General features: G+C 51.7%; 1 protein-coding gene and 1 long non-coding RNA gene across 2 annotated transcripts in view; one reads left to right on the top strand and one right to left on the bottom strand.

The window, feature by feature from the left end:
• The window catches only part of LOC125616680, a 2,385-nt gene extending 917 nt beyond the window's left edge, over positions 1-1,468 (bottom strand). Inside the window, exons 1-3 of the long non-coding RNA XR_007347428.1 lie at positions 1,148-1,468; positions 633-723; positions 119-238 (exon numbers count right to left, since the gene is read on the bottom strand). This is a non-coding gene — a long non-coding RNA (uncharacterized LOC125616680). The remainder of the gene's footprint in view (positions 1-118; positions 239-632; positions 724-1,147) is intronic.
• On the top strand, positions 302-5,497 carry Hoxc10 (homeobox C10). The gene is made up of 2 exons (XM_015493599.2): positions 302-1,167; positions 4,380-5,497. The coding sequence occupies exons 1-2, from the start codon at positions 417-419 to the stop codon at positions 4,655-4,657; spliced, it is 1,029 nt and encodes a 342-aa protein (XP_015349085.1). The 5' UTR covers positions 302-416; the 3' UTR covers positions 4,658-5,497.
• Positions 5,498-10,033: the final 4,536 nt, after the last annotated feature.

A 10,033-nucleotide genomic window follows, 5' to 3' on the forward strand; every position in this document is an offset into this window, starting at 1 on the left:
GGGTAACAAACCCCACTCTACCCACGAACGCCCCATCTCCCTCCACCCACCCCCCCCACCGCCCCTGCCGCCTGGGGGGCGCTTCCTTTGTTCGCGGGGAAGGCTCCAGTGCCCCTACCCCGAGGCAGCTGCTAGGTGGCGCTGTTACTCCATGCTGAGCGCTCCGCCTGCCGACAACTTGACCCCGCTGACGTCACGGCCGTCTGAATCATCAAGGCCATTTTCAAATCCCATTGGTCTAGCGGTCACATGGTGAGGACCGAATGCGCGGATAATTATGGAGCTGATATTTCCCCCCCCCCTCCCCTTCTTTTTCCTCCCGCCCCTCCAACCGCCCCCCCTTCCCGGATGGGGGAAAAAAAAGATGTCAGCTCCTCCGCTGTAGTATTGCTCCTTAAAAACCCCTCTCTCTGAAAATGACATGCCCTCGCAATGTAACTCCGAACTCGTACGCGGAGCCCTTGGCTGCGCCGGGCGGAGGAGAGCGCTATAGCCGGAGCGCAGGCATGTATATGCAATCTGGGAGTGACTTCAACTGCGGGGTGATGAGAGGCTGCGGGCTCGCGCCCTCGCTCTCCAAAAGGGACGAGGGCGGCAGTCCCAACCTCGCCCTCAACACCTACCCGTCCTACCTCTCGCAGCTGGACTCCTGGGGCGACCCCAAAGCCGCCTACCGCCTGGAACAACCTGTTGGCAGGCCACTGTCCTCTTGCTCCTACCCACCTAGTGTCAAGGAGGAGAATGTCTGCTGTATGTACAGCGCAGAGAAGCGGGCGAAAAGTGGCCCCGAGGCAGCTCTCTACTCCCACCCCCTGCCGGAGTCCTGCCTCGGGGAACACGAGGTGCCCGTCCCCAGCTACTACCGCGCCAGCCCGAGCTACTCGGCGCTGGACAAGACGCCCCACTGCGCCGGGGCCAACGACTTCGAAGCCCCTTTCGAGCAGCGGGCCAGTCTTAACCCGCGCGCCGAACATCTGGAATCGCCTCAGCTCGGGGGCAAAGTGAGTTTCCCTGAGACCCCCAAGTCCGACAGCCAGACCCCTAGCCCCAATGAGATCAAGACCGAGCAGAGCCTGGCGGGCCCCAAAAGCAGCCCCTCGGAGAGCGAAAAGGAGCGGGCCAAGACTGCGGACTCCAGCCCAGATACCTCGGATAACGAAGCGAAAGGTAAGGCCGCCTGGGCCGCGGGCCGGGCTGGGACGCTCTGGCACTTGGTCTTCGTGACCAGGACAGGGGCAGGGGGGAGGGTTGGGCTGAGGCCTCGAAAACCGGAGGTCCTGGGAAGGCCACCACGGTTTGCGACTGATGTCTGCAGGGCGCCAGGCTGGTAGCGCGTCATTAGCTGGGGAAGGTAAGCGGCGATGTGGAGGTGCCGGGCCAGCCCGGGCCGTGGGTGCTAAGGCGGGGCGGTGCGCACCACAGGCAGCCTGCAGGCGCCCTGTGCTGCCCAGTACGGACGATGGCTCCTGGGCGCGTGCTGGTTTTGGTTTGCTTTCTCAACACTGGTGTCCTGGGGGTGGGGGGCTGATTGTGCCCCACTTAGGTCAAAAGCTCACAAAAAGCTTAAAATGGCGATCATAGGCCAGGAAGTGGGAAGGCTTTTGAGATGAGGGATTTCTCTTTACTGCGTTTTCCCAGTTGAAAATTGTTTCCTGCGAAACGCGTTTTGTTGTTTGTGGGTTTGATATGTATATAGGGTTTGGGCTTCTTGGGTTTTTGGCTTGTCTGGCCCCGGGGCCTTAGACTGGAGGGCTGAGGCCGGAAGAGGTGGAGGTGAAGGGCTGCCCGCCACATCTCTCCCTCTCCTCCAGATGCTTGGCTAGGAGATGGCGTTGAAACAGGGCATTTGGAATGTTTTAAGTTTTTCTTTTTGGTTGTTGTTGTTGTTGGTTTCCTCCTTTAAATTTTTTTCTTTTCCTTTTTTTTGTTTTTGTTTTTTTTTTTTCCTAGCCAAATTACATTTTCCCCATTGGTTTTTCAAAAACAGCTTACAAATGAGTGGTTGGAAAATTCTGTGTGCGTGGCAAGCGGTTTTCTCCTGAAAGGGAGTGTGGCTTTGGTTGGATTTCATTGTGACTTTGGTTAGAGAGAGAAAGCCTAGCTAGAGTTCAAGCTCAGGGTTCAAGATTCATTTCTGCTCTAGGAACTGGGGACCTTTAGGATCTTTCTCTGACACCTGGGGAAAGAATGTGGAGGAAACACATAAGCAGGGGAGGGAGGCTGAGGGTAATGACTTTCCCTGAAAAGTTGGAGCAAAAAGCATCGGAAAAGGCCCAACGGGGAGGAATAAACCTGCTCCCTATGACACTAGCTACTGGCAGCAGTATATAAGAAGGCTCATTGGGTGTAAAGGTAGATGAAATATTGAGAGTGGAGCAGACTGGGGGGGGGGCTGGATCTTGTGGTGCTTTGTATATGGAAGCGACGCACACACGCATGCCTGACGGCGACTTGTGTCACACTCACACACCCCCCTGACATGTTCCTCACACACTCACTCATGCCCGCTCACATAGGTATCTGCACTCTTTTTTCAGGAATGGGTAGAACCTCACTCTCTTTGGTCAGCTTTACAAAGGTGGCCTTGGCAAATGAGTCCACAGAGATCCTGGCCAGAAGATGACCTCTGGTGTGTTTGTGAGGATAAGAGGGAGAGTGAGGCAGCTACACACATGAAACCTTCCTTGTGGTACATATGCATTGTGAAGATCTAATTTTATACACTCTCCACAGACACTGAGCTTGATTGGGACACAGATTTATGGTAGAAAAAGTTGTGTCCTAGCCCTGCCAAAAGCAAAGTCAAGGTTAACAAATCCATCTCCCAACTCAAATTGCACCCATTCCCATAGGCTCCTCTTTCTCTCCTACTGTCCACACCACAAACTAAACCCTCCTATTCCAACTAATCCCCTTAGCCTGTACTCTGCCTGTGCTCTTCTTGTCTCCCTCCCTTTTTGGTGTCTCCATCAGGCCAGAGGCAAAGACAGGTTGTGGCTAAACTTCCCCATTTATAATTTCTCTCCTCCCCCCAAAACCCAACACCAATAAGAAAAATAACAAGACAGGGTTATATGCGAAGAGCCTGTACACAATTTGGCAGGATGAGCAGGTGCAAAGGATGGAGAATAATCAAAAGACATTGAGATTTTTATACTGCAGTTTCCAGTGTGCATCTTTCTGGTATTTTCTGGTTCCCTTAGTTACTCCCTTCCCACTCCCAATCAAGATAAGATCCTGGAAGCTGGCAGCTTCCTTTGGCATAAGGAGGAGAGAGAGCACAGAACCATAGCAGACTTATTTGCTGGGTGCCTCCTCTTAGGTCTTTGGACTACATTTTTCCCTTAATAAATGGCCAAGTTCCCTTCTGCTGCTTGAAGAGCAAGGCTGGTCCATTTCAGAAAGAATGTGTGCCAGGGAGAGAAGCTGTTAATAAGATAATAGGAAATACACACTACACTACAGTATCTCCCCATATAAGTGGACATGTGTACATTCCTGTGTGTACATATGAATATGCAAGTGTGTATTTCTGCAGGTATACATGTATATTTGCAAGCATATGTACCTATCTACACCCAGATTGGGCAGGAAATTTTTAGTAGGCTAAAATATCTCAGGATTCCTCTCTTCCTTGACTTTAGGTCCTCTGGCCAGGGAATATGTCTGAGGACCCCTAGGCCTGCCACAAAGTTGTTGCCCCTGACCTTCACTATTCCAACAAGCTTCCCTGCCTCAGCTACACACACTAGGGGAAATGGCCTGGAGAGGAAGAGATGGCAACAGGGAGATCTAATAGAGCACAGTCACTCTATGGCAACTCAGGTGGGAGTTAGAGCTGGGGGAGCCTGGTGCAGGGACAATGCAGTGGCCTCTGGCTGCAGAGACTGGGACAAAGTCCTTCCACTGAGTTGAAAGGCCAAAGCTCTTTGGAAATTGACTCTGGGCTCTGGGGTGGACTCTGCACTTGGGTCTGGGGCCTGGAAAATACTATTCAGTCTGGTTGGAATTTTCCAGAGCTGGAGAAGAACAGAGTTGAGGGAGGCCCTGGAGAGGCTTAAAGGAACCCACCAGGGCCAGCAAGCTGAGAAAAGTGAGAATACTCAGGATCTGATAGATTAATGTGGACTTGGGTAATTTAGATTAAATGAATGTTTGAAAGGCAAGAACCTGCACCCTTTTTTCCCTGTAAGTCTAGACCCAAAGAAATTCTAAAAGTCTTGTCCCCAAAAGGATCCCACTGGCTAGGCCTGTGGGGTGAGAGCAGCTCCCCTCTGCTCCCTCAATCACCCCAACAGCAGGCTGGCAAAGGCTGCAGCCCTGCTGGGAGGATTTGCATCTTCGAGGGATACTTATGTAAATAATGTTATTTTTAACAGAGGAGATAAAGGCAGAAAACACCACAGGAAATTGGCTGACAGCAAAGAGCGGAAGGAAGAAGAGGTGCCCCTATACTAAACACCAGACGCTGGAATTGGAGAAAGAATTTCTGTTCAATATGTATTTGACGCGAGAGCGCCGCCTGGAGATTAGCAAGACCATTAACCTTACAGACAGACAAGTCAAAATCTGGTTTCAAAATCGCAGAATGAAACTCAAGAAAATGAACCGAGAGAATCGGATCCGGGAACTGACCTCCAATTTTAATTTCACCTGAGTGCGCGGTCTCCCCTCCCCCTCCCTCCTCCTTCCTTTCCCCGCCCCTCCTCCCTTTGTGCCTGGTGATATTTTTTTTTTCCTCCCTGAGTATAAATGCAACGCGCCTGCAAAAAAGGCAAAGACCTCAGACTCTCCTTCCAAGGGACCTATGGTTCGTGCTGCGAGGATGCTTCTACCTAAAGCATGAGAAATGGGGTGCTTGGGTGTGGGGTGTGGTGTATGCCCTCATAGATGGGGGTGGGAGTGTGACTGGTGTGTGTGTCAGCCCCTCACTCACCCACTCACACACTCACACACAGCATTCTGTTCTCTGTGCAAAATTAAGATCGAATCCACCCAATTGTAGGCAAAGAAAAGAAAAATAATCAAACAGAGAGGGTCTGTAATCTTGCAGAGCACAGTCAGTCAGAATCGCTTCTTCCTTGCTGCATTTCCTCCTTAGAATAATAGACGTTTTGGAAAGTTCGGCTAGTGTTTGTGTGTCTGTCGTAGCACCCAGCGTCTCCACCAAACCCTCTCTGTGTCTTTACCTCCCAATCGCTCTAAGAATCTGCTTGAAGTCTTGTATTTGTACTGCTTTCTGCTTTTCTCCCACCCCTCCCAGCACCCCACGTCCCCTATCCACTAACATCTCAGAAATTCCATGCAGAGGAACAAAAAAAATTAAAAATAGAACATAGCAAAGCAAAGGCAGAATGACCCCCCCCCAAAAAAAATTGCCCTGTCCCTGTCTGGGAGTTGTGTTATTTAAAGATATTCTGTATGTTGTATCTTTTGCATGTAGCTTCCTTAATGGAGAAAAAAATCCTAATAAATTTCCGGAATCATAAGCTTCAAATGGGTGGTTTTTTTGTTTTTAGTATTTTTTAGCGACACCCCCCTCCCCCAAAGAAGCTGTGTGTGTGGATGTGTGTGTTTTGTGTTTGACTCATCTCCTAGAGCCTTTCTAGAACGTCTCTTGGCGGGTTTAATGTAAGTGAGAGACCATAACGTTGATTTAAATATTATCCAGGTGACCACAATAAGTCAAGGTCATAAAACAGTAATGTCAGGACGGTCTTGGTGCGCGCGAGAGGTGGATTTTATGATCTGCAAATATAATGTGGTGCTGCAGTAAAAGATGCATTTAAAGGTGACTGGAGGAGGGAAAGAGGCAGAGAGCAAACTGCAATCTTGAGGAGCAGACGGATCTGATTGCCTGGGGTGCTGGGCTGGGCGCACCCCACCACTGCTGGGGGGCACCCCAAGAGCCCCCTACCCATCCAAAGAGAGGAATAAACTTAACCGCCAAGGGGCACGAGGAGCTCAGCCCCCCCACACACACACAGACACATCGACAGCAGCTAACAGAAACGCCGGCAGCAGCAGGGGGAGGAAGCAGCGACAAGGTAAGAGAAGCGGTTTCTTGTTCTTCTCTTGGCGGCGGAGTGGGGACTAGCAGTGTCCCCAGGTGCTTGGCGTGCAGTGGGCAAGCCGGGAAGAAGGTGTTTCAGGCATCTGTGCTTGCTAAGAGCCCAGGCTTGCCTGGTGGGCACTGGCAGCGGAGGGCAGCAGCCTTGAGCTCCCTCTCTTCCCCTCCCCGGCCCATTGCTATGGGGTTCGGTGGTTAAAGGGGTAAATTGGTGGTTTTGGCTTCTTTATCTTTGTGGGCACTTAGAGTCGCCTCGAGGTTCACGCACTGGTCTAGGTGTCTCTCAGTCTGGTCGTCTGTTGGGGGGAGGAGGGAGAGGTAGAGTAGGTTGGAGCTTGAAGCTTAGGTTTTCCTGCTTTTTGCTGGTGTGGGTGTGAGCCTTGCCCAGGCTCTTGGTCCTTACACTCCCTGCCTGTAGGGCTTTGCCAGGCAAGTGGTCTGATTGGAAGTGGCTTCAGAGCACAGGCGCTGTGGTACGATTCATGTTCACCAGGAAGCCTAAACTGAGCTGAAAGAGGGAAAGAATCACAGAGTGTAGGAGAGTACAGGAGAGCCAGATGGACAAGACAGAGGACCTAGCTCAAGAGTGGAAGGAGGATCCAGCTTCCCTTAGGGCCAGGGCCAGATGCAGGGAAATAGCTCCACTGCGGTGCTGGGGGTGGGGCAGGGATTTGGCGGCTAGCGGTCCCATTTCACCAGAGTTTCCCTTAGTGATTGCTTAGACCAGAAACTGATGAAGGCAGACTCCCTACCCACCCAGCCACACAAAATCTTCTCTCTAGTCCTTAGGGAGGTTGTGGGGGCGGAAAGGGGGACGGGGCTGAATTTCTTCCTTCCCCAACCCCCTTCCCTTCTCCTCCGGATAGATGCAAAGCTGAATCTCCCGCCCTGCTTGCTCAGCTGATCTGTGGCTTAGGTAGTTTCATGTTGTTGGGATTGAGTTTTGAACTCGGCAACAAGAAACTGCCTGAGTTACATCAGTCGGTTTTCGTCGAGGGCCCCAACCCATCTCTCCTGCCCATTCTCTCCCCAGTGAGACTGCCCCACAGCCCCCTCCCAGATAGGGCAAAGTGGGTGCAAGCTGTGAATGGGACCGCAGGACAAGTCCGGAGAACCCTGCTTTATACTCTCCCCTCCCCAGTCTGTCCTAATCCCTGTGACTGAGGGAAAGGAGTTTTTCCTGCAGCTATTGTCTCCTGGGCCCAGCTGATGGAGACAGACAAAGAAGGTCCAGCCAATTCCAAGGAAATTCAGGAGTTTTGAGTTTGGCCTGGCGGGCCAGCTCAGTTGGACAGCAGGGTGGGGCAGAATCATTAGGGGAAAGAGGAAGGGTTTCTGGAACCAACCACTTCCAAAAGAGAAAATGCCTCTAGTTGGCTGGGGCTGGAGCTTCTCATTAGAAAAGCGAGGTGCCTGGAGGTTCTAAGAGTTGGGGAACTATGAACGACAGCCCAGCTGCCTCCTCTTCCCCTTCTATAGCTCCATCTCCAAGGGAAGAACATTTGTGGGGTGTTGGCAGGTTAGAAAAGCTACCAAGTCCAAGTAGAAGAAACCCTCACAAACACCCTACTGGGAAATATCAGGGCAAAAACCTGGCTCTGGTCTGTCTAGAAGTCTCTGCCCATAGGCCTTGGTCTGTGTATCTGTGAGTCTGTGGCTGTCAGGCAGTTACCTATCTTTGCATTCCATGGAAATGTCTGGGTGAACACAAGCTGCCAGCGCCCACCGTTACCATGTTGTTGGGAAGGTTGTTGGCTGATGCCAGTGGGAGGAGGGGAGGAGAATGGGGTAGGGGGAAATCTGAGTAATGAGAAACTTTGTAAAGCTTCCTCCACTCCTTTTGAAATGGGTTCCTCAGTTTTGGCCCTGGTTGCTAGAAAGAAGGGTCTCAAAAGAGGTTTCCTTGCCTTTGAAAAAAATGGGGGAGGGGTCAGAGAGAATGGGGAGATACACCCCGGTTCTCAGAGATACTGGATAAGGGAAGCCAAAAAGAGTTTGGATTGCTAGTTCTCTTACTTTGGAATAATAATGATTATTAAAACATAAACTTTCAAATAGGGGACAAAATCATGTCTCTGTAACAAAATATGTACATAGAGTTCTATATTCTTCCAGTCATTTTGCTGAGGGGGGGCAGATATATGCACCCTTGCATGCATGTAGGTCTCTGTTTCTATCTCTCTGTCTCCTTTAGGCTCTCCCAAATCCCCTGTATTTATTTATACACATACTCATTCAGTTTTTTCTTCTCTCTTACACAAAGAGATTTATTTTGAACCTCAAGGAAACTGGAGAAAATGGAAATAGAGCCTTTCCTTCCCCCCAACTGAATCGTCAGTCTATCTTCTATCCCTTTGTGAGAGAAAAAAATTCTTCCCTTGGAGGGATGTACTCAAATCTCTATGGCTCCCAGGGAAATGGGGAGGTTTCCAGAGAGACAGGCCAGCTGGTGGGAGGCAAGCAAGGGACTCCCCTGGTTTGGGACCCTCTGGCAGCCTTTGAGTCTTTAGTCTGACCCAAGCACACAGCCGATTGGGGTAAGGGGAGTCCCAGGCTGGAGCAGGGTGCTCAAAAACGCTTGACTTGGAGATAGTGTCCCCTGATGGGCCGAAATTCACCAATGAACGACTTCTGTGATTTGGGTCCCTTTGCTCCCATTTCCATTTCAAAGCTAGTGGGCTTATATGGGGTGATCACAGAGCCAGGGGTCAATGGGTCCTCCTCCCTGGATCCCAAGAAATGGAGCAAGGTCTCATAGGGCCAAGGTGAGGGCCAGTCTGGTAATCAGAGTCCACCTCAGGGCCCTGGGACAGTGGATCATGGCTAAGGCGATGGTAATTATTTATTCGCTTCGCTGGAAGGGAGTCTTCAGAAGGAACAGCGTGAAGAGGAGGGAAAAATTATCTCTCTCGTCTGCGGATATTAAGATGGATTTTTATTTCTTAAAGGACCCTCCCCGCAGAGAGCGCATAAGCGTAAACTTAATATATGCTCCTCAGCCCAACTCTAGAAATCGCAATAAAAGTTAAAACCTCCCCTACTGGTTTTTTTTAATTATGATATGAGAAAGAGGAGCAGGATTTATAGAGCTCAACTCTCCGCGTGTGAGTGTTTGAGACTTGCGGGAGAAGGCGGAAAAGGCAAGAGCTCGCCAAGGAGAGCCTTGGTCTCTCAGATATCAAGCCGGCTGCGGGGGCTCCGGCACAGCCTGACTGATCTCTGTGGCCTCCCTGAGACCTCGCCCCTGCCATCGGCCTTGCCTCCGTGCTCGCTTGGAGATGAAGGAAGCTCTTCTTGGGAACAGGTGAAGGGGGAGGCAGAAACCGGAGGCTGGGGCTACGGGTGGGAACGCCAGCTTTTCTCGGGCTTTGTGTGGGTCCCACTCAGGGGATGAGGTTTGAAGTCCCGGGCAGCGCCGCAGCCCAAGTGTAGCTCAGCTGGTGACTGGACTAGGAGGGGTGTCCGGGCAGGGTGCTAGAGCACCAACAAGGTGGATCGTGTGTGGACTTTGGCCGCAGACGGAGCAAAGTGGGCTCTAGGGCTGTGGTCAGCGGCGAGGCCGGCAACCGGATGTTGAGTCTGTAGGAAGGACCTTGAGGTCTGTTGCGTGTTTGGGCTGCCGGGGGCGGCGGCCCAGAGGGTGTGCTGCGTGCAGTGCTGGGGGCGCGGCGGTCAGTGTGGGCGAGGCAGCAGGCCCGGCACACCTCTGCGGCTTCTGGGCTGTGTCCTGGACATCTAAACGGAGGCCGACCAATGGTCAGAGCAGAAAAAATAAATGCAGTTAAAGGTCTTCCTTTTTTTTTTTCCCCCCATTTTCATAGAAGAGGTCCTTTCTTTTTTCTCTTTCGGAGATACCTGGATTTGGTCCAGAGCAGGTTGCCCGCGGGAGGGCCCCGCGAGCGGCAGCGCGTGAGGGAGGGAGAGAGGGAGGGAGGGCGAGATGGAGGGAGGGAGGGAAGGAGG

Source organism: Marmota marmota, unplaced genomic scaffold, assembly GCF_001458135.2.
Source record: "Marmota marmota marmota unplaced genomic scaffold, marMar, whole genome shotgun sequence".
NCBI classification, from domain to species: Eukaryota; Metazoa; Chordata; class Mammalia; order Rodentia; family Sciuridae; genus Marmota; species Marmota marmota.

Bases quoted from the DNA above. Each gene is read 5' to 3' on its own strand.
- Hoxc10 (XM_015493599.2), top strand. From the start codon at position 417: ATGACATGCCCTCGCAATGTAACTCCGAACTCGTACGCGGAGCCCTTG. The intron at 1,168-4,379 runs GTAAGGCCGCCT...TATTTTTAACAG, and splicing joins CTCGGATAACGAAGCGAAAG to AGGAGATAAAGGCAGAAAAC.